This window comes from Schistocerca gregaria, chromosome 6 (assembly GCF_023897955.1).
Source record: "Schistocerca gregaria isolate iqSchGreg1 chromosome 6, iqSchGreg1.2, whole genome shotgun sequence".
NCBI classification, from domain to species: Eukaryota; Metazoa; Arthropoda; class Insecta; order Orthoptera; family Acrididae; genus Schistocerca; species Schistocerca gregaria.
The window spans coordinates 313,278,197-313,302,029 of NC_064925.1; the positions used below are offsets into that span (position 1 = coordinate 313,278,197).

Sequence of the window (23,833 nt, forward strand, 5' to 3'; positions counted from 1 at the left end):
TACTACACACTGATCCTATTAAAAACATATGACTCATTAATATACTAATCTTCTTTTATCAGATTTAACATTTCACGCACTTTTCACTTAACTGATGCCTTGCCCTAACACGATCCATCACGGTACTTTTATTAAAAGTTTATTTCTAAGTATCATCAGAAAATTTTTACTTCGTGTAAGTCTGTACTCGTCTGAAATCAGCTCTGACATTTCGCTAACCCGGATTTTGTGGATGGCTAGTTTCCTGAACCACGCCTCTTTTTTGCGGATTCTCATGTACATTTGCAGGTACTAGTGTACATGCTTGTATGAATGTCTTTATCAGACCCAAAGTATAATTGGGCTTATTAAGGACGAGCATATAATAATGTTATCATACATTCATATTACTGGTAATCAAAATGCTTATAATTTCTTTTCATACTTTTGTATTCATGTGACAGTAGTTGACTGTGATCACTGTCGAGTATCGATATGCTCGAGTAGTGAATCTGAAAGCTGTTATGAATCGACGATATTAATATCGAAGTGGTGGCAGTGAAGTGTAGAAACAGGACTGGACATAAATGTGCTCTTACGTACATCATATTTCACGGTTCATGAAATTGCGTTTTGATAAGTGTACTAACATATTCTTACGAGCAGCAACCCATAAACTATTAATTATCTTAAGGATAATTCACACTTGCCGTCACGTAACGTCGAAACTTTCCGCAAAGCATTTAAAATGACAGCAATAATACAGGCCGTCAACGGATCGCCAAATCACGTCATATCGCCTCCAAGATTTTTCGAGAAGAAATTTTTATCGGCGTCGTCTTCTGTCAATATGGGAAGTTAACCAATTTTCGCTACACTCATTCAAGTTGTAGCAATGGATTTTGTGCTTTTGTTTTTTCTTAATTTTGATTATACAATTTTCCTTTGTTTTTGTGGCAACCTGCTAACGTTCCATGACGACCTCCGTGGAGTCCATGGACTTTTTCCCCATGGAGTATGCGGTTAGGTAACAACCTAGGAGGATAGCTTAAACTGCAGCGAGTGAATCGAGGAGCAACAACATTCATATTCTTCCTTGTCACAAAGTCGATACAGATTACGCGGTCGTCGATGGTGCGTGTCACTTCAAAATGACGTGACTTTTACAGGCAGTAAAGTGTGAAATGAGTGTAAAGGGAGGTTTTCACAATCATGAATTTGTTACATGTGCTCTCCACCACCACTACTGTTACATACATGTTACTAACATGGGACACATAAATGTCGAATGGAAATGGGCATCTCATAGGAATCGTTGGGAACATCGAATCATTTATAAGGTGGTTATCTGCCGATAACCAGTTTCAAAATCTTTTTGACTCCTATTTCTGGATCTGTACAAAAACCTAACTCACATACATGTCACTGCAATATATCTATTGCATTCTGAATAACAACGTCTCTAAATCAGGCAGCAAGGTTTTTGTCTCAACAATTCAGCTTTGTTTTTATTTACAAGGTTAGTAAAGATTCTGGTAAGTCACAGGTGCGGTAAATATAGATTTTCTTTTCCAGTGCAATACTTCATTTTGTACTACTGTGCAGAAGTCATTACTCAATAATAGCGCCAATATGAGCACCTGTATTTGCATAAGATTTTAATGAGGGCCAAGAGTAGTTTTAGTTCTTAAAGCCATAAAAAATATCCATTTCACCATAATATTTAGACTTTATGGTTAATGCAAAAAATTATTCTGGAAATGAAAAAGACCTTCACATTATTGACTGTTCTGCAAAAATACATTACTCAGCAATTACACTCTCAGTTACAATACTTTTTATCTATTTCGTCACATCAAACGATGTTGTGTTACAAATAAGTGATTATGAAGAGTTGCTGAATGCTAGAGAGATACTCCTATAACACTGTTTAAGAACATTTTACAACTTAAGAAATAATTTATTTACTTAGTTGAAGCCTTAGCCTATTATTTTGGCAAGACATTAACTCTCCATGTATATAAACAATTCTAAATCCGCGCTGTACAACAGATCAGAGCAGGATGAGAGCAGATCCATCTAATGGTAGTTGCTGTAGCTTGGAGTTGATAATGCGGGAAGCGACATCATACAAGAAAGTAGAATGCCTTTCAACTTCCACATCTTAAGGTAAGTCGCCATGACAATGCGCAAGTAGAGTGTTTCCACATGTTAGTTGACTTATATGAGTGGTGGTGGGGGATACATGTGTAAGAAATTCATGCTAGTGGAAACCTGGCTTTACCATCTATACAAACAACGTCAGAATCGGAAAGTGAAATTTTGTTTAGGCTTTACAATAGCAGAGCAGAAAGGAAGCTTGCACTATGTATAAATAAAAATACAAATTGAAGAAACAATGTTCATTAAATAACATTTTTAAGTCTCTGATAAAAGAGGAAGATACAGTTATTTATGATGTTATTAGTTACATAAGAAAAGAAACACATGACCCATAAGGTATGTTGGATCTTTTCATTCCCTAATACATGCTATTTGATAAGTTTCAATGTACAGTAAATGTTTTCACTAGCAAATAAAGGTAGATTTTTTGAAATGTTGTTTCACTATGTACTTTGTACTTTACCCCACAAAGCTGATCAAAAACATCCGTTTTGAACTTTTTCTTGGTGATTGATAAGCTTTATCATTGCTACTTCCACAATTCCGACACTATACTAATACTTTCTGCACCATTATGTATATACAATGTAGTAACCAAGTTTATAGCTCAAGAAGATATAAAAATCTAAAAGGGTTGATGACTGTCGATCTCACTATAGGATCTCAGTTACCTGCTTTCATGGAAACAGATGGTTCTGCTGTCAATGGTATCTAGAGCTCTGTTTGGAACCATGTCACAGTTATGTTATGAAGATGTATTTGTTATGTCCCCTTTACAAAGTTAATCTAAGCAAGGGTAAACGTTACCTTGGCATAATTGTTATTCCCTAAAATTATGGTGGGTAAGTTGCGCTATGAAGAAAGGAGCAGGTAAACTCAGCAGCACTGCCATCTGCTGCTGTTTCTACACACCCCTGTCAAATTTCTTGTGGCACTGTTTCCAGTATTGTGTCAGCTGGGAATATTCATAAGGACACTGGTTTTGTCATTCAGGTTGTGGCATTAGAAATGACTCAAGGATCCAATAAGATGAAGAGGAGTGGATTTAGATGTGAATTTTATGCAGAAATAATATCATGGCAACAGACAAATTTATGATGAATGTAACAATTGTAGATGAAGTCTCATTGATTAAATGCTTTATAACAACAAAAGCCAATTTCGAGTATATCTACATCTACATCCATACTCTGCAAGCCACCTGACGGTGTGTGGCAGAGTGTACCTTGAGTACCTCTATTGGTTCTCTCTTCTATTCCAGTCTCATATTGTTCATGGAAAGGATTGTCGGTATGCCTCTGTGTGGGCTCTAATCTCTGTGATTTTATCCTCATGGTCTCTTTGCGAGATATACGTAGGAGGGAGGAATATGCTGCTTGACTCCTCGGTGAAGGTATGTTCTTTAAACTTCAACAAAAGCCCGTACCGAGCTACTGAGCGTCTCTCTTGCAGAGTCAGAGTGCGCTGCTCTTCGTTGGATCTTCTCTATCTGTTCTATCAATCCTATCTGGTACGGATCCCACACTGCTGAGCAGTATTCAAGCAGTGGGCGAACAAGCGTACTGTAACCTACTTCCTTTGTTTTTGGATTGCATTTCCTTAGGATTCTTCCAATGAATCTCAGTGTGGCATCTGCTTTACCGACGATCAATTTTATACTATCATTCCATTTTAAATCACTCCTAATGCGTACTCCCAGATACTTTATAGAATTAACTGCTTCCAGTTGCTGACCTGCTATATTGTAGCTAAATGATAAGGGATCTTTCTTTCTATGTATTCGCAGCACATTACACTTGTCTACATTGAGATTCAATTGCCATTCCCTGCACCATGCTTCAATTCACTGCAGATCCTCCTGCATTTCAGTACAATTTTCCATTGTTACAACCTCTCGATATACCACAGCATCATCCGCAAAAAGCCTCAGTGAACTTCCGATGTCATCCACCAGGTCAATTATGTATATTGTGAATAGCAACGGTCCTATGACACTCCCCTGCGGCACACCTGAAATCACTCTTACTTCGGAAGACTTCTCTCCATTGAGAATGACATGCTGCCTTCTATTATCTAGGAACTCTTCAATCCAATCACACAATTGGTCTGATAGTCCATATGCTCTTACTTTGTTCATTAAACGACTGTGGGGAACAGCATCGAACGCCTTGCGAAAGTCAAGAAACACGGCATCTACCTGGGAACCCGTATCTATGGCCCTCTGCGTCTCGTGGACGAATAGTACGAGCTGGGTTTCACACGACCGTCTTTTTCGAAACCCATGCTGATTCCAACAGAGTAGATTCTAGTCTCCAGAAAAGTCATTATACTCGAACATAATACGTGTTCCAAAATTCTACAACTGATCGACGTTAGATACACTCCTGCAAATGGAAAAAAGAACACATTGACACCGGTGTGTCAGACCCACCATACCTGCTCCGGACACTGCGAGAGGGCTGTACAAGCAATGATCACATGCACGGCACAGCGGACACACCAGGAACCGCGGTGTTGGCCGTCGAATGGTGCTAGCTGCGCACTATTTGTGCACCGCCGCCGTCAGTGTCAGCCAGTTTGCCGTGGCATACGGAGCTCCTTCACAGTCTTTAACACTGGTAGCATGCCACGACAGCGTGGACGTGAACCGTATGTGCAGTTGACGGACTTTGAGCAAGGGCTTATCGTGGGCATGTGGGAGGCCGGGTGGACGTACCGCCGAATTGCTCAACACGTGGGGCGTGAGGTCTCCACAGTACATCGATGTTGTCGCCACTGGTCGGCGGTAGGTGCACGTGCCCGTCGACCTGGGACCGGACCGCAGCGACGCACGGATGCACGCCAAGACCGTAGGATCCTACGCAGTGCCATAGGGGACCGCACCGCCACTTCCCAGTAAATTAGGGACACTGTTGCTCCTGGGGTATCGGCGAGGACCATTCGCAACCGTCTGCATGAAGCTGGGCTACGGTCCCGCACACCGTTAGGCCGTCTTCTGCTCACGCCCCAACATCGTGCAGCCCGCCTCCAGTGGTGTCGCGACAGGCGTGAATGGAGGGACGAATGGAGACGTGTCGTCTTCAGCGATGAGAGTCGCTTCTGCCTTGGTGCCAATGATGGTCGTATGCGTGTTTGGCGCCGTGCAGGTGAGCGCCACAATCAGGACTGCATACGACCGAGGCACACAGGGCCAACACCCGGCATCACGGTGTGGGGAGCGATCTCCTACACTGGCCGTACACCTCTGGTGATCGTCGAGGGGACACTGAATAGTGCACGGTACATCCAAACCGTCATCGAACCCATCGTTCTACCATTCCTAGACCGGCAAGGGAACTTGCTGTTCCAACAGGACAATGCACGTCCACATGTATCCCGTGCCACCCAACGTGCTCTAGAAGGTGTCAACTACCCTGGCTAGCAAGATCTCCGGATCTGTCCCCCATTGAGCATGTTTGGGACTGGATGAAGCGTCGTCTCACGCGGTCTGCACGTCCAGCACGAACGCTGGTCCAACTGAGGCGCCAGGTGGAAATGGCATGGCAAGCCATTCCACAGGACTACATCCAGCATCTCTACGATCGTCTCCATGGGAGAATAGCAGTCTGCATTGCTGCGAAAGGTGGATATACACTGTACTAGTGCCGACATTGTGCATGCTCTGTTGCCTGTGTCTATGTGCCTGTGGTTCTGTCAGTGTGATTATGTGATGTATCTGACCCCAGGAATGTGTCAATAAAGTTTCCCCTGCCTGGGACAATGATTTCACGGTGTTCTCATTTCAATTTCCAGGAGTGTATAGAGGTCTATATTTCTGCACATATGTTCGACGTCCCTTCATGAAAACTGGGATGACCTGTGCCTTTTCCAATCCTTTGGAACGCTACACTCTTCTAGAGACCTACGGTACACCGCTGCAAGAAAGGAGGCAAGTTCCTTCGCGTACTCTGTGTAAAATCGAACTGGTATCCTATTAGGTCCAGCGGCCTTTCCTCTTTTGAGCGATTTTAATTGTTTCTCTATCCCTCTGTCGTCTATTTCGATATCTATCATTTTGTCATCTGTGCTACAATCTAGAGAAGGAACTACAGTGCAGTCTTCCTCTGTGAAACAGCTTTGAAAAAAGAAGTTTAGTATTTCGGCCTTTAGTCTGTCATCCTCTGTTTCAGTACCATGTTGGTCACAGTGTGTCTGGATATTTTGTTTTGATCCACTTACCGCTTTGACATAAGACCAAAATTTCTTAGGATTTTTCTGCCAAGTCAGCACATAGAACTTTACTTTCGAATTCACTGAACGCCTCTCGCATAGCCCTCCTCACACTACATATCACTTCACGTAATTGTTGTTTGTCTGCAAGGCTTTGGCTATGTTTATGTTTGCTGTGAAGTTCCCTTTGCTTCCGCAGCAGTTTTCTAACTCGGTTGTTGTACCACGGTGGCTCTTTTCTATCTCTTACGATCTTGCTTGGCATATACTCACAAAAGCATATTGTACGATGGTTTTGAACTTTGCCCACTGATCCTTAACACTATCTGTACTTGAGACAAAACTTTTGTGTTGAGCCATCAGGTACTCTGAAATCTGCTTTTTGTCACTTTTGCTAAACAGAAAAATCTTCCTACCTATTTTAATATTTCTATTTATGGCTGAAATCATCGATACAGTAACCGCTTTATGATAACTGATTCCCTGTTCTGTGTTAACTGTTTCAAATAGTTCAGGTCTGTTTGTCACCAGAAGGTCTAATATGTTATCACCACGAGTCGGTTCTCTGTTTAATTGCTCAAGGTAGTTTTCAGATAAAGCACTTTAAAAAATTTCACTGGATTCTTTGTCCCTGCCACCTGTTATGAATGTTTGAGTCTCCCAGTCTATATCTGGCAAATTAAAATCTCCACCCATATAACTATAACATGGTGGGGAAACCTACTCGAAACATTTTCCAAATTGTCCTTCAGGTGCTCAGCCACAACAGTTGCTGAGCCAGGGGGCCTATAGAGACATCCAATTACCATGTCTGAGCCTGTTTTAACCGTGACCTTCACCCAAATTATTTCACATTTCGGATCTTTATCAATTGTAGAGCTTTAGTCAAACTTTATTAAAATATGCAATACTCAGATTATAGATGCAGTCCTACTTGAGTGAAATTAGAGGTGACACTTCAATGTTTGAGTTAGGCAGTCACCTATTAGCTTTCCAATATATACACCACATTCTCAAAAGTACAGTTTTAGAAGTCTTGGGTGATGTGTTGGATTCTTTTTGCAAAGCCCTAAAATCCATTTAAATGCTAATAGTTTCACTCTTGCAACCAACACCAGTTAACTAAAATGAAATAATAAAGTCATTCTGTACTCAGTTCTGGTGTATGCTTTATGAAAGTACACTAAAAGACACTATGATTGGTTGATTCCCTTTATCAAAACCAACATGCAGTCTAAAATTATACTGCCACTAATAACCTTCTTAGTTCTTTTCTCAAATTCAGGGAACAAGTGTTTAAGAGCACTGAAGTTGCCATTCCTAGAATATGAACATACTACCAGTCTCATTAATTTTCACCATTTGTAGAATTAAGTGATCTGCTGTGAAAATACAAATCACCTTCCACTCGTTACTCAATAATGCTTGCTTACTCACACACAAATCTTATCCATGCCTCATATAGCAGAAACATGAAAAACGTTCACCACATAAGTTAAATATTATATGCTCATAACAGCAACAGAGAAACCTTTAACAACTAACAACGCTGAATGTAGACAGTTAATATCATGTTACTGTGACAATTCACATCATGTTACCATGGTAGATGGTACATAAATGTAGAATAAAAACACTCATATTATGTTGTCACCGTTGCCTGGTACTCACCATACATAACGACACCATACTCCACGTCATTTTGTTGTCATTAAAGTTGTGCACTTTACAATTCAGCATTAAATGATCAATTTTTTGTATTTCTAAATCAATACTTTGCAGTACAGTAAATGCATTATTTTTATCAAACTTTTGCAACTGTCTCACTTCTATTTCAAAGAAAATTTTTGAGTCGACTGTAATTTATTTTACTTACAAAGATACAATTACTATATATTTTGTGCTAGATTACCACCGAGACAGATCACAGGTATTTTCTTCGTCAGCTAAAAGAATTTATTTAAGAATAAATAGTGTCAAATTTAAATTATCTTTGTTTTGTTTACTTGCTGTAGTGTCCGTTATTGACACACAACTGAATATTAGCGTCCCAGCAGAGCTTGTTCTTGAAAAAACTTGTTCTTTAGCTGAAGTCATGATAATCGTGACAAAACACGAAATTTTGTGTGGCATAAACACAATAAATTCTATTCAGCTTTACTTGATAGTACAAAATTCGGTTTAAAAAGACAGCTACTAGTTTCATCAGTGTCTATTGTCGCAATAAACGTGTAATTAAACGTTTTCTAAATCGTATTTAACTAACACATTACTTATTGTTTACTAGTTAGATAGGCGCGATCTAGGTCTAAATTTTCCGAGTTATAAGTGTTTAAAAACCTGATCAAACACGCCTGATAACGTAAATTCTCTAAAAGCAAAGTAATTACGAATTCATTTTTCTGTCATTGTATCTCTAAATCAGTACAAAAACAACAACTTCCGCACATAAGTCCTCTGTGTCGTTTTTTGTTTCCACACTGTCAATCTTGCGTCCTTGACAAATTTAAAACGTTCTTTAAACTTAATTATTCTTTCGAAACTGATCACGAATGAGAAATGTTGGAGCTGTTATAGGGTAGTCAGTAGAGGCTATTGTTGCCAATCTTGTAGGAAATATTTGCACTGGGTGGGGGGGGGGGGGAGGGGATGCAGTGGGGAGAATGTTAGAAGATCAGAAGAGGCTCTCTCCTGGAAGTGCAGTGTATGCAGTAGGAACATTTTGATTGGGGAACAGGAAAGGAAAATCTGTGATCTTCAGGAACTGTTGGAGGAAGCAAGGAAGGACATCATAAGGATGAAGGGAGATAGGGGGAGGAGGGTGGTTGGAAACTGGCAGGAGGTTAGGGAGAAAGAGAATGTGATCTTATAGTTTTACCATCAACACCAAAAACAGATATCTACCACTGCCAGAGTTGTGGAGAAGAGCCTCAGCTAGAATGGGGAGCAGGAAATGTGCACCACACTTCAACCAAGGCCAAGAAGCCTAGGAATGTACAAAGTGTTAGGAAGAAGCAAGTGCTGCTGCTAGGTAGTATCCATGGGCGAGGTATAGGCCCTCAATTACAAGAAAGTTCAGGGGCAGCGTACCAGGCCACCAGTATCTTCAAGCCAAATGCAGGGCTAAGTCACAAAGATCTAGGGTCTTTATGTAAGGACTTTACAAAAGAGGACCATGTACTGATAGTGGATGGGGTGGGAAACAGTTTGGACAGGGATGAGGCATATGACATAGGTGATGACTTGAACAAGATAGCTTCCCTGACTCATGGCACCAACGTACACTTTATTTAGCTGTTTCAACATCATGATAGACCACACCTTGATGGAGCTGTGAAGTGAATTAATGTGGCGTTAGGGATGGCTCTGAAGACAGCCAATTTTGCTGACATTTATCTGGTGCCTGTCAGGACTATCAACAGTTGGGGTTTCACTAGGCATGGCCAATACCTAAACAGGACTAGGAAGGGAAGTTTGGTACAGTTGATTAATGAAAGTGTAGGGGGTGGATCTCAGATCACACATGGTTAAATACCTGTTGTCATAGGTAGGAAAAGTAGTTCTTTTTTAGGATAAATCCAGACAACAGGTTCCCCTGTCTAAAGAGTATCTCCAGCAGTTTAAACAATACTTTAACAGTCACTCACAAGACAGATTTTAACACTTCAAGTATCACACATACCAGATGTCACAAAGAAAAACAAACCAATGGAAAAAGTAACATGGTTCATTTCACAGACTTAACAATCCTCCATCAAAACATGCAGTCAATACAAAACAAAATACAACTATTCGAAGATGAGCTCCAATCTTGGAACTGAACAGTTGTGTTACTGAGCACTGGTGTAGAGGCACAGAAATCCAGCATGTAGTATTATCATTGTATGAAAGGGCAAACTCTTCCTGCAGAACTACTTCAATGTGTGGAGGATTATGCATTGATATCAGAAAACGTACTCAGTTCAAACCAAGACATGACCTCAGTACAATAAGTGAAAAGAAACACTTTGAAATATCAGCTAATGAATTAACAGGGCTTGATATTACCAAGAAATTAATCATTTTGTGTGTGTATAGATCTCTGTGTAGTGGTGTGGACACTTTTTTCAATAAATTAACAGAAGTTGTAGATAATCTCTCAAGCACAAAGATCTACATAATTCTGTGTAGGGACATTAACATTAACACTACTATCATTAACGAATCCAGCAGCACCTTCATAAACATCCTTCAAAGTTTGGGCATGTCCCTACTGGTCAATAGTGCAACAAGGGTTACTACAATCACTGCATCAGTGATTGGCCATGTGGCCACAAATATGGACTGGGAAAAATGTGATGTAGTTGTAAAAGATCTCAGACTATCAGACCATCTCTGTCAAATAACAACAGTAAAATCAGGCATCGAATCATTCCTTAAACTAAAAGCCTAAAAATTACATATCAGAAATCAAAATAAAAAAGATTTTTCAAAAGAACTAGAAAAATAAAGCTGGGAGAAGTGTATGAGGAAACCAAAGTGAATATGAAATTCTCTAAATTCTCCACACTGTTAAAAGACATTTCCAAAAGTATGCATGTCTGTATCAACATCTTAAAAAAATAGATGGATTACAGCAGGTATTAAGAAGTACTCCCAAACACGTAAACACTTCAGTTCCATGAAAAAGATTCACAGTGATCCAGAATTCTTCTGTTTCTATTATAGATACAAAAAGATCTGTAGGAAGGTGCTGATTGCTGCAAAAAAGTAATTTAATGACAAAAAATATATAATGCAGAGAATAAAAGCAAAGCAGTCTGGGATGCTATAAAAAAGAAATTGCGAGAGGCAAACAAATGCAGAATAACATACTGCTAGGGGAGGGGGATAAGGTAATAAACGATCCACAACACTTAGCAAACTATGTACACAAGAATTTTTCAAGAATTTCAGAGATGTTACACAAAAATTCCCGAAAACAAATATAACACCTGTAAATAATGTTACACTAAATACAATGATGTTACTTCCAACCACAGAGAATGAAGCCAATTAAACTGTTCAAAAGCTAAAAAAATAAAAAGTCATTAGGCTTAGCTGAAGTACCAGTGTGTGTACTGAAACAATGTATAGGGATTATACAAGGCCCCTTAAGACAGATAATAAATGAATGCTTCACACCAGGGACATTTCCAGAGCAGTTGAAACAGGCAAGAGTTTTGTACCTTTGCTTAAGAAAGGTAATGCAGAAGACATAGAAAGTTACCAGCCAGTTTCCCTGCTTTCAGTATTCTCAAAAATAATAGGAGGAATTATGAAAGACAGATTAATAAATACCATCTTTTTAGGTGTATCACAGTTTGGTTTCCAAAGTGGCAAAAATATGGAGTTAGCCATAGTAGAATTCACAAAAGTTGTACTTGATATTCTTGAAAAAGATGAGTTTGTCACATGCATATTTTTGAATATTTCTAAGGCATTTGATACAGTCGACCACAAGATTCTATTAAATAAATTAGAAGCATTAGGAGTAAGAGGGGTAGTTAATGACTGGTTTCAATCATACCTAGCAGACAGGATACAAAGAGGAGAGATAACACATACTTCAAATAGATCTAAACATTTAATAAAACACTTAGCAGAACCAAAATACATTAATATAGGGGTTCCGCAAGATAGTGTATTAGGTCCAATACTATTCCTGATATACATCAATGACTTTCCCAGCAGTGTTACGAATGGTGAAAACATTCTCTTCGCTGATGACAGCAATATTGTAATCACTGAGGAAACAACAGAACTCCTTGCCTAGAAAGCAAATGAAACTCTGAAAGAAGTTTATGATTGGCCAATAAGCAATAAAGTGACATTGAACATAAAGAAAACTAATGCCATGAATTACAGTTAGAAGAGGAAAAATGAAACACCTCGTTAAGTCCACAGGACAGAACAGGTAGTTGGAATTGTGGAAAGGGGCCAAAATGAGTGGCTGTCAGTTATACTCGAACACATATAACTTTATTTAGTTGCCCAAATAATACAGCGCAAATTTCCTAACTTAACTATCGACTGTATATGTCACACAATCTTATGGCTTAAGGGCACAACCTCTTTAATTTTTAAAATGGCTGAAGGACCATGATTTAAAACACAACTACAATAACTTTCAAAAGGCCAAGGTTTTATCCTTAAATAGTATTTCAGATGAGCCTGAAGGGCCAAACAATCTAAGACTTAACAATTAAGGAATTTAATTTTTAAGACTGCTGAAGGCCCATGATTGAAAAACACAACTACAATAAATTTTCAAAAGGCAGAAGGCCCAAAGCTTTCTCCAAAAAAAATTTAAACGAGGTTGAAGGCCCAAACAATGTAAGACTTGACAAGTAAGGAACTTCCAATTTTAAAGCGGATGAGGGCCCATTATTTAAAATCCAACTAAAAGCATACAAATTCAAACCATCGGCTATGAGCCATTAAAATACACAATCAAACACCCATAATAAAAGGCAGTACAGCTAGCAGCGCTCAGAAGTTTCCGGGGGTCGGTCTGCACTTGAAATATTAATGTTCGCTTAGGGAAGACAGGTAGTGGGCCCAACTATATCCGATCCATCTGCAACCCAACCAAGACAAGACGACTTGCTTTCCACCCGACCAGTACACAAGGAACTCCAATGCCAAAACGTAAAAGGCATAGCCACCCACAACCAAGTACGCATAAGCTGCCAAAACTACACACACGTGTTGGACAGTGACAACACAGTGAGGAAAGGACACTGCCTGAATTTTACGTCAGCCGCCAGGGCAGGTAACCGGAACACTAACGGCCACAAGTCAGAAAATTCCGCTGGTGCACTTGGACTTCAAACGACCGAAATACAGTTGAACTCCACCAGATGGTGGCCAAGTTTTTGCCAACTCGAACACTCGCTGTTGACCATGGGACTACCCCCAACAGCCAACCATGAAAACCAGCGGCACAATGTGACAGACTGGCTTCAGTAATTAAATAACCACTCAACTCTGATGACCTAGGTCAGTGAGCCACGAACATTGTAGCGATCAGAACAGCTCCCACACACTCCAACACTGCATAAAGACTGCCAGTGGGCCTCGCCCATTGCGCCACACGGAGATTTCCTGGCTGAACCACCCCAACCGACCGACTGCTGCACACTGGCTAGCCAGAAACTATAAGTACCAGACCAAAGATAGTACAAGGTGCGACTATCGATACACTCTGCTGCTGCATAATCACAATAACCATGGGAAACCAAATGCAGAGTAACAGTCAATGTTTAAACCAATGCATAAGCTGGGGCTAGCATGGCTCAACAATGTTAAGTTAAATGTAGATGGCACCTCTATAGACTTGTGTATCAAATGCAAAATTTCTAGGAATGAATATTGATTCTCAGGTGAAGTGGTGTGAACACACAAAGGTACTTGCAAACAGAATTTCATCTGCATGTTATGCCCTTGGACTCCTATCATCAATATGTAACATGCAGTGTCTTTTAGTTACATATTATTCATATGTACACTCAGTTATTAGCTATGGCATTCTATTTTGTGGAACAGATGCACAAATTATGAACACAATTTTCAAACTGTAGAAAAGAGCCATAAGAATAATAATCAAAAATACTAGCCAAGCTCTCTGTAAAGATCTGTTCAAAACACTGGAGATTTTAACTGCTCCATGTGAATACATTTACCAGTCAGATGTACACATGGAAAATAACATTGGTAATTACTGCACAAACAGCTCGGTCCATGACCATGCAACAAGAGATAGACTCAACTTGCATTTACCAAGAAAAAATAAGCATAAAACTCAAAACAGCATTTTCTACCAAGGAATAAAACTCTACAATAAATTACCAAAAGAGATTAAAGAAATTGCAAAACAGAGTTATTTAAAAAGGCAGCTAAAAAGTACCTGCTTTGCAATATATTTTATACATCGAAGGATTGCTTAGATAAAACAGATTAGGGGTTTGATAATAAAATGTTATACCAATAAATAATAATAATAATGATTATAAAACATCCAACATTCCACATAACACATTCACTTTATGTTTTTTCCTTTTAAGAAATACTTACCTCCAAGCTGTGCATAGCTCTTCCTCTTTCTGAGCTCAACATCTCACACATTATGGAGGGACACTGTCTCAGTTTTTCAGGATAGCAAATTGGAAGTTGCGGTACAGTAAATGGACCAGAGATTTAAAGTGTGTGTGTGTGTGTGTGTGTGTGTGTGTGTGTGTGTGTGTGTGTGTGTGTAGTGAGTGAAGTGTTATGAAACAACGTGTGTATAGTGTGTGCAGTGACTGATAGTGAGATATGAGTGATCAGTGTGACATTACATTATTAAATACGTTATCTGTAAAAAAAGGATTGTATACCAGAAGTAATCTAATGATTGTGTCTAACTAGACATATATATGTGTATACGAATTAGCTTCTTTTAAATTGGAAAGTGTTGTATACAGACATAATCTAATAATTGTCTCTAACTAGACATATATGCGTGTATACGAACTAGTTTATTTTAAATTCGTCTAAAGTTGTAGATACTTTGACATGTCCTATATCCTCGTAAAAAGAGATCTACGGATGAATAAAGCTACTACTGCTACTACTACTAGAAATCAATATCTTTGCCTAATAGGTGGAACTGCAGATGTACCACTCTCATAAGATAGTAAACTTTGTTGTGTTCATTGATGTAGACATAGCAAATGCTTCTCATTTTAGTTACTGCAATACATAAGTCACAGCTGCGTCCATTTTCTTACATGTCGTCCAAAATTTCAAGCAATGCTTGATATCTGCACTCCTTTTTGTGTGTGTTTTTTTTATAAAGAAGGTCACTTCTTGTAGAGTTTAGCAAACTATGCAACAGTTGCTAACGACCACATTTAAGACATTTTCAAAAACTGCGAAACTCACAGACAGCAACATTGTGGACAAAAAACCTAAGTATTGTGTTGATACTTCGAAATTCAGCCAGAAGATGGCACCCAAAAGTGCTAATTGCTTCTGGGGGAAGGAAAGGAGAGTCACAAAGCTAAAGCAAATTTAACTATCATGGTATAGACAAAAGTGGCATCACTCAAATAGTGACACAGGCATTTGAAAGTTACCAAATGTAACTTTGGACACCACTCAAAGCTAAATGGCATCACTTTTGCTGCATGTGGAAACGTAGCTTTATGCCTGAGGCGCCTGGATTTTTTGCCTCAAATTATTTTTGACTTGTTAAAGACATTTGTAATCTGTTTTCACCTTGATGAACAGTGACCAGGGGTTCATGAAACTAACAGAAATACATTTTCGCAGCTTCATTAATGATCATGATACATGTATCAACTTTGTTTTAAACTGAACTCTTCGTACTTTTAACAGCAGAATAGGATATCTAGATGAAATAAATTCGGTGATGTAACTGTTTTGTAGATCTAACAAGAAAACACAGTAAAAGTTCACTGAATATATATTCTTCTGTGCTATGGAAGAAGTGAAATGGCATCAGGTCAGGTGATCATGCTGGATGCTTCTGAATAAGAATGCCTGTCCTATAACCTTTTGTACATTGTGCCGGAATCAAATAGACAACTGGACTTTTAGAATGGACATTTCGTTGCACATTAAATACGAAGCTGTTTTACCTTTTAACATATGCAGTTGTACGTTTAACACTCACATACTAAAAGGAATTGCTGATGTATTTCCATTTAAATAGCGCCAATAGAATTTTAACAAGTGTAGCAAATTATGAAATACGAAAAAAATGAATAAAACGCTCTCGGGTTTCCAGCTGCTTCAAGCGATTTAAAAGCCCTGAGCATTTAGTCAAACACTCCTTGGCCATTGTCAAGTTGTATAAGTGCCAATGGGCTGTTAGTACGCACTTTATACACTAGCTACTGGCTATGACATCACTGATGCACATGGCATCACCATGTATGTGCTTATGTTGACTCAACATTCGAAGCACCCAATTCAGCCTCGCAATCATTGAGTCCCACGCTGAGCTGACCTACAGGCTGCAGTCTCTATTAAGAGTGTTTTCGGTGGCCTACAGAAAACCTATTCATACAGATCTGTACTTTGATGCCATCAGTCATCATTACTAGGCACAGAAACGCACTCTGTTATAAAAACTGCCGCATCGTGGAAGAACGATATTGGACACTGATAACCCACCCCATGAGCTGAGCCATCTATGCACGGTCTTCGGGAACAAGGACTACAACTTTTATCAAATAAAGTGACGTCAAGCAAGACCGTTGATGGAGAGCAGAAGAAGAAACTTGTTTTTTGTCGTTCTCTGTCTCTGTGGAAGGCCAGGTAAGCCACTTGCCGAAAAGACTCAAATTCCAATTGATCTTCAGGCCTCCAACAAAAATGCAGCAATTAATGACTTCAGTTAAAGACGCTGCAAGTCTCAGAACAGCTGGGGTTCATAAGATACCTCGGGAAAGAGGCGAGATTTATGTCATACAAACAGCCGGCCGCGGTGGTCTCGCGGTTCTAGGCGCGCAGTCCGGAACCGTGAGACTGCTACGGTCGCAGGTTCGAATCCTGCCTCGGGCATGGATGTGTGTGATGTCCTTAGGTTAGTTAGGTTTAAGTAGTTCTAAGTTCTAGGGGACTAAAGGGCACAGTAGTTGAGTCCCATAGTGCTCAGAGCCATTTTTTGTGTCATACAAACAGTGTGCACGGTAGAATAATGCAGGAAGGAGCATGGGAAGTTTTATTACCTATGGTGCCCTGAGAAATCCCCTTTAGCTCAGTATGTTCCACAAAACAGTCATCGAAACAAATCTGACGAAACTTCCGTCAAGGTTCGCGCTACCGGGTTTTAAGACTGTGCAATTAAAGAAGCCATCGAAATAAAAATCACCAGTAACACCTTTGATAGATATGACGGCCTGCAGCTGAGTAAGGAGTGGGACTACGTGATAGCGTGGTTAAAACAGGTGCACCGAACGCCAGGTAAATCTATGCCCATATATGGCGATACCGTGAGCACCGTGACGTCGCAGCCGGTAGCTAGTGTATATAAAGACTTCCCAACAATTCAATGGCAGCCATACCACTTGACAAAACCCAAGGAGTGATTGATCGAAAGCTCATAGCATTTTAACCACTTGATACCACTGTCGATACTTTTATTTGACGTATTTTCAACTGTAATGTGTAAGAATGGAACTATTTTGTAACTATTGACCTTTTCACTGGTCTGAATTTTTGTAATTCCTTCCACTGATAACCTTTAGAAACATAAACATCTACGTCCACATCGACATGGATACTCTATAAATCATACTTAAGTGCCCAACAGAAGGTCCATTGAACGACCTTCACAATAATTTTCTATTATTCCACTCTCGAAGCGTGAAGAAAAAAACGAACACCTATATCTTTCCGTTCGATCTCTGATTTCTCTTATTTTATTGTGATGATCACTTCTTGCTATGCAGGTCGGCGTCAACAAAATATTTTCGTGTTCGCTGGAGAAAGATGGTGATCGAAATTTCTAGAGACACGCTTTTGATTTATTGATGTCCACCGCAAATCCTGTGCCATGTCTGTGACACTCTCTCACCTATTTCGCGATAATACAAAACGTGCTGCTGTTCTTTGAACTTTCTTGATGTACTCTGTTTATCATATCTGGTAAGGATACCATAACGTGCAGCAGTATGTCTAAAGACTACAGACAAGAGTAGTGTAGGCAGTCCTCTTTAGCAGATCTGTTGCGTCTTCTAAGTGTTCTGCCAATAAATCGCAGTCTTTGGTTCGCCTTCCCCACAACATTTTCTATGTGGTCATTCTAATTTAAGTTGCTCATAATTGTAATTTCCAGGCATTTAGTTGATTTTAAGGCCTTTAAATTTGATTTATTTATCATATAACCGAAGTTTAACGGATTCCTTTTAGCACTCCTGTGGATGACTTCATACTTTTCATTATTTAGGGTCAATTGCCAATTTTCGCACTATACGGATATCTTCTCTGAATCGTTTTGCAATTGGTTTTGTTCTACTGATGACTATGCTATATGATAAACGACAGCATCATCTGCAAACAAACTAAGACGGCCGCTCAGATTGTCTCTTAAGTCGTTTTTATAGATAAGGAGTAGTAGAGGACCTGTAACACTACCTTGGAGAATGCCAGAAATCACCTCTGTTTTACTCGATAACTTTCTGTTAATTACTTCGAGCAGTTACCTCTCTGATAGGAAATTACGAATCTAATCGCCTAACTGAGACGATATTCCGTGAGCACGCTGTTTGATTACAAGCCGCTCGTTAGGTACAGTGTCAAAAGCGTTCTGGAAATCTATTAATGCTGAATCAGTTTGAAATCCCTTGTCAATAGTCCTCATCGCTTCATGTGAGTAAAGAGCTAGTCGTGGTTCACAAGAATGATGTTTTGTAAATCCGTGTTGACTGTGCCAATAGACCGTTCTTTTCGAGATAATTCATAATATTCGTACACAATACATGTTCCCAAATCCTGCTGCATATCGACGTTAATGTTACGGACCTGTAACTTAATGAATTACGTGAACCGTGACGGAATGTCACGGTTGGTTCTCTGCGTGTCCTCCTTGTCTGTAGCGCGTTCCTTTTGAAATTCCCGCTTCGCTCTCTGCTGTTTCCTGACCATAGCCAGAGGGCGCTGTGGCGTTGCCGCAGCCGGCTGCCTGCCGTGTATACGGGAGAGCGGTCAGGAGGAAAAACTGACTGCGGACGCTGGGAGGGGGGGTACAGGAGGCTACGCTGTTTGTTGATGGTTTGACGTGACCCGTGTCAGGTGTGATGCATCGTTAAAGCAGTGATAGCAGCCAGTGTTACTATCTTGGTCGCAGGTGGATCTAAGGGGATGATGCCTGGTTGTCCATTGAAACTCCTATCCTACGGATGTCATCGGACTTAGTAAGACGTTTTCACCATTATTTGCGTCATTTGATAGATATGACGGTCTGCAACTGAGTAAGGAGTGGGGCTAAGTGATAGCGTGGTTGAAACAGGTGCACCGAACGCCAGGTGAATCTATGCCCATATATGGCAAATTGGAGTGGAGTGATGCACTGTCTTGGTCGCAGGTGGATCTAAGGGGATGATGCCTGGTTGTCCATTGAAACTCCTATCCTACGGATGTCATCGGAATTAAAGTAAGACGTTTTCACCATTATTTGCGCCATTTGCAAGCAACTGGGGATTCTGGTGTCTGCAGCAATTCGGCGAAGATTATTCGTTTCGTCGGTGTAAATGATTGAACAAGGAGCATTATATGTAATGTTCACCCTATGCTGCTATTCTGCGTGTGCTGCTTGAGAGTGTAAACGTGACTCTCACCTTGGTCTGCTGATTTTGAGCATATCGTCAAATACTGAATCCAAGTAGTGACTTTCACTTAATTAGCTTTCAATTAATTAATGGCAAAGTAGAATTGTAGACCTTAACTTGCTACCTCATTTGCGTGGCATCAGTAACAAAGCCTAACCCGTTAACTAATTAAGGCTTGTGGTAAACAAAGGTATTTAAGTATGTTGTTTTAAAATATTATCTGAAATGTGTCAATGATTTATGTTACGCTAGTGGATTCTGGGATATGAACGGAAGTGTTGACACGTCTGCTGTGTAAGGGAATTCTGCTAGTTTTGATTGTTTTGGAAACTTTATTCGAGAGAGAAACTAGTGTTAGTCCTGCATTGGGTAAGACTATATTCGGGCTCTGGCATTGGTACTGCAAGCTGCAATAAAATCCTGTGGTTTCATGGTGACTTTATTCTTAATCTAGGTGTTTGCGCTGAACATGCTTTAGGCTGGGCGTTTCGCCCCTCAGCAATATACTTTGGTTTCAGCTGAGTGTTCGGTCTATTGAGTGTCCATCGTACACCACATCGGTAATGATCAACCTGTCGTCAGTTGATTCCAGTGCTGTAGTTAGTTCTAAATTAGTACTGGTTCCATTACCTTCTGAACAGGGTTCTTGCTCGACGCTTGTCTTCAAATACGCCGCTAACCTGGTTAGTGTATGTTTGGCTAGCTTAATCACTGCTCAACAGCTCAACAGTTTGTCGGTCGTCATAATCCGTGTATGTGTTGTTTATTCCTTTATTCTAGTCAATCTATAAGCATGCGTTTCTTAATTTTGTTACTCGAGGTAGCCATTAAGTTGTCATTTTTGGGTGTTTAGATGGAGTGCGCCTCCTTTGAGTATAGACTTGTCATTTTCCAATTTGTTTTGCCACAAGTGTTTACGCGCGTATATATAATCAGTGGTATTTAAGTGTTTTTTCTTACTTTTGAGCTGTACTTACCGTCATGTTGTAAAGAAAGGAACTCATTGGAGTTAACTGTCGCCATAAGGTGTTGTGGGCGGTGCACTTTCCTGTTATTCACCTTAATGTTCTAGTCAATGTGTAAACTTGCTAATTACTTTTCCTTTAAATGGAGTGTGTCTGCCTTGATGTTATAAGTGGCTGTTTCGTAAACAATTCCTTAACACGCCCCCGCGCGTGTTTATATTTATGGGAGATCTTTAATTGTGTTGGTCTGTTGAACTTTAAGTAAAGTGCAGAAAACTGAATCAGAAGTTTATTGTTGTTCTAGTGCTATTATCTGTCAAGTGTAACACATCACATATTCTTGGTCTCTTATAAAGTGCTACAAGAAATGCAAATTGGAGTGGAGTGATGCACTATTTCAGTTGTTCCCGTGATTTATTATCTCCGCATATAATATTTGTTTGATACAAGACTGATTAAGATTTTGTTGAAAAATTGGAGGGAGGTGTGCGTGTCTCATTACTCCTATTGCCTTCCTTGATTACTTGTGTAACCTGTGTACCTTTCCAGTCTTTGGATACGGATCTTTCGTTGAGCGAACGATGTACATTGTTATTAAGTATGGAACTGTTGCATCAGAATACTCTGAAATAAACCTAATTGGTATATAGTCTGGACCGGAAGACTTGGTTTTATTAAGTGATCTATGTTGCTGCTCTACTTCAAGGATATCAACTTCGTTACTCATGTTGGCAGCTGTTCTTAATTAAAATGCCGCAGTATTTACTTAGTTTTGTTTGGCGAAGGAAATTCGGAAGACTGTGTTGAATAACTCTGCTTTAACAGTACTATCATCGATAGTATTTCCATCGCTTTCCTCCAGAGAAGGCGCTGCTTGTGTCTTGCTTGTAGCATACTTTACATACGACCAGAATCTCTTTGGATTTTCTGCCAGGTTTCGAGACAAAGTTTCGTTGTGAAAACTATTATATGCATCTCGCATTGCAATTTGCGCTAAATTTTGAGCTTCTGTGAAAGATCGCCAGTTTTGGTGACTTTGCGTTCGTTTAAATTTGGCTGCTTATTTCGTTGTTTCAGCAACAGTATTCTAAACTGTTTTGTGTACCATGGGGTCTCAGCCCCGACATTTGTTAATTTGTTCGGTATAAATTTCTCAATTTCTGTCGTCGCTGGCCGGCCGTAGTGGCCGAGCGGTTCTAGGCGCTTCAGTCTAGAACCCCGCGACCGCTACGGTCGCATGTTCGAATCCTGCCTCGGCATGGATGTGTGTGATGTCCTTAGGTTAGGGAGGTTTAAGTGGTTCTAAATTCTAGGGGACTGATGCCCTCAGATGTTAAGTCCCATAGTACTCAAAGCCATTTGAACCACTTTTTTCTGTCGATACTATTTCTCTGAATATAAGCCACATCTGGTATGCACTTACATGGTTAATTTGGAAGGAGTGGAGATCGTCTATCAGGAAGGCGTCTAGCGAATTTTTATTTGCTTTTGGAATAGGTAAATTTTTGTTTATTTTTGTAGGATTTGGGAGTTATGGTATTCAGTCTCGCTAACACAATCCTGTGTGCACTAACCCCCGTATCCATATTGATGCTCGTTATTAGCTCAGAATTATTTGTGGCTAAGAGACCAAGTGCGTTTTCACAACCGCTTACGATTGTTCGAGTGGGCTAATGGGCTAATTGCTGGAAGTAATTTTCAGAGAGTGCATTTAGCACTATTTGCAAAATTTCGGATGATGATTTATGCGTTCTTCCGCATGTGAACATGTATTTTCGCCAACATATCGAAGGTAAATTGAAGTCACCACCAATTATAATTGTGTGAGTTGAATACTTGTTTGAAACTAAAGTTTTCTTTGAACGTTTCAGCAACTGAATCATTTGAGTTGGGAGATTGCCAAGAATGAGTTCTACCCATACTAACTCACGGGAACGATCTACTTCAGTTTCTCTACAAGATAAATTACTTCTAACAACAAATACGCCACCGCCATCTGTATTTACCTTATCTTTTCTGAACACCGTTAGGTCCTTCACAAAAATTTTGATTGGACTTACCTCCAGCTTTAGCCAGCTTTCAATGCTTATAACTATTTGAGCGTTAGCACTTGGAGCTCTGGTACTTTCCCAACACAGCTACGAAAGTTCACAACTATTATACCAATGTTTCCCAGGTCTACTTTCTTCCTCTGTTCGACCTGTATCCTTTGAGACTGAAGTCCTTTTTCTGTTTCTCCGAGACTCTGTAACCTAAAAATCCGCTTAATCCACGCCACATAGCCCCTGCTACATGTGTACCTGCCTTCTGCGTGTAATGGACTCCTGACCTATTTAACAGAACCCGAAAACCCGCCACACTACGGCGCAAGTCTAGGAAATCTGCAGCCTACACGGTTGCAGAACCGCCTGAGCCTCTGATAAAGATCCTCCTCCACTCAGCTGTATTGCAAAGATCGGCAATCCGCCCTGTCGATTATGCTGCAGATAGTGATCTCTGCTTTCATCTCACAAGCGAGACTGGCAGCTTTTACCACCTCTGATAGCCGCTCAAAATCAGAATCTCTTCTAATCCAAAGCGACACACATTATTGGTACCAATGTGAGCCACCACCGGCGGTTTGCTGCACCCTGTGCTCTTCATGATATTTGGAAGGACCTTCCATGTCTGGAATGACTCCACCCAGTATACACACGAAGTGGCAGTCTCGTTCCTTAGGGGCCCCATAATTCGCCTAACATTGGAGCTCACAGCTAACAATAATCCCATCCTCTGTGACGGCCCGGATCTTGCAGGCTGAGAAGTTTCTTCTGAAACAGGACATGCGACTGCATCTCGCTGAGCCATAGACAGCATCTGGAACCTGTTTGTCAGACTATCCGGGGAGGGCTTTCCTTCTGTCGCAGCCTGCCACGCCCCGAGGGAATATCCCACTCGACTACTGGTGAGGTATCAACCTGTGTGAGCAGTAAATGGGCTGGACATCGGTGCGGATCGATCGGCGGAATCGTGAGCCCCGCTGGACGTCTGTTGGATTCCCATGGTCGGCCCACAATAGTGACGCCCATCCACTGCAGCCTCAGGTTGCGTAAACGAAGCCATCACAGCTGTAGCTAAGAAAAAAGTGTCACCAACCCGGCTCGCATCCGCACACAGCAG

General features: G+C 40.4%; 1 protein-coding gene across 3 annotated transcripts in view; it reads right to left on the reverse strand.

Annotated features, from left to right (window-relative positions):
* LOC126278551 (probable phospholipid-transporting ATPase IIB) overlaps nt 1-23,833 on the reverse strand; it is a 347,167-nt gene that overhangs the window by 122,339 nt on the left and 200,995 nt on the right. The window contains exon 1 of one of the 3 annotated variants that reach the window (XM_049978734.1): nt 81-476. The exons of the other annotated variants lie outside the window; for them this stretch is intronic. Coding sequence (XP_049834691.1) covers nt 81-118 — 38 coding nt within the window. The 5' untranslated portion in view covers nt 119-476. Of the gene's footprint in view, nt 1-80; nt 477-23,833 lie in introns of those variants that run through there. 3 annotated transcript variants of the gene reach the window in all.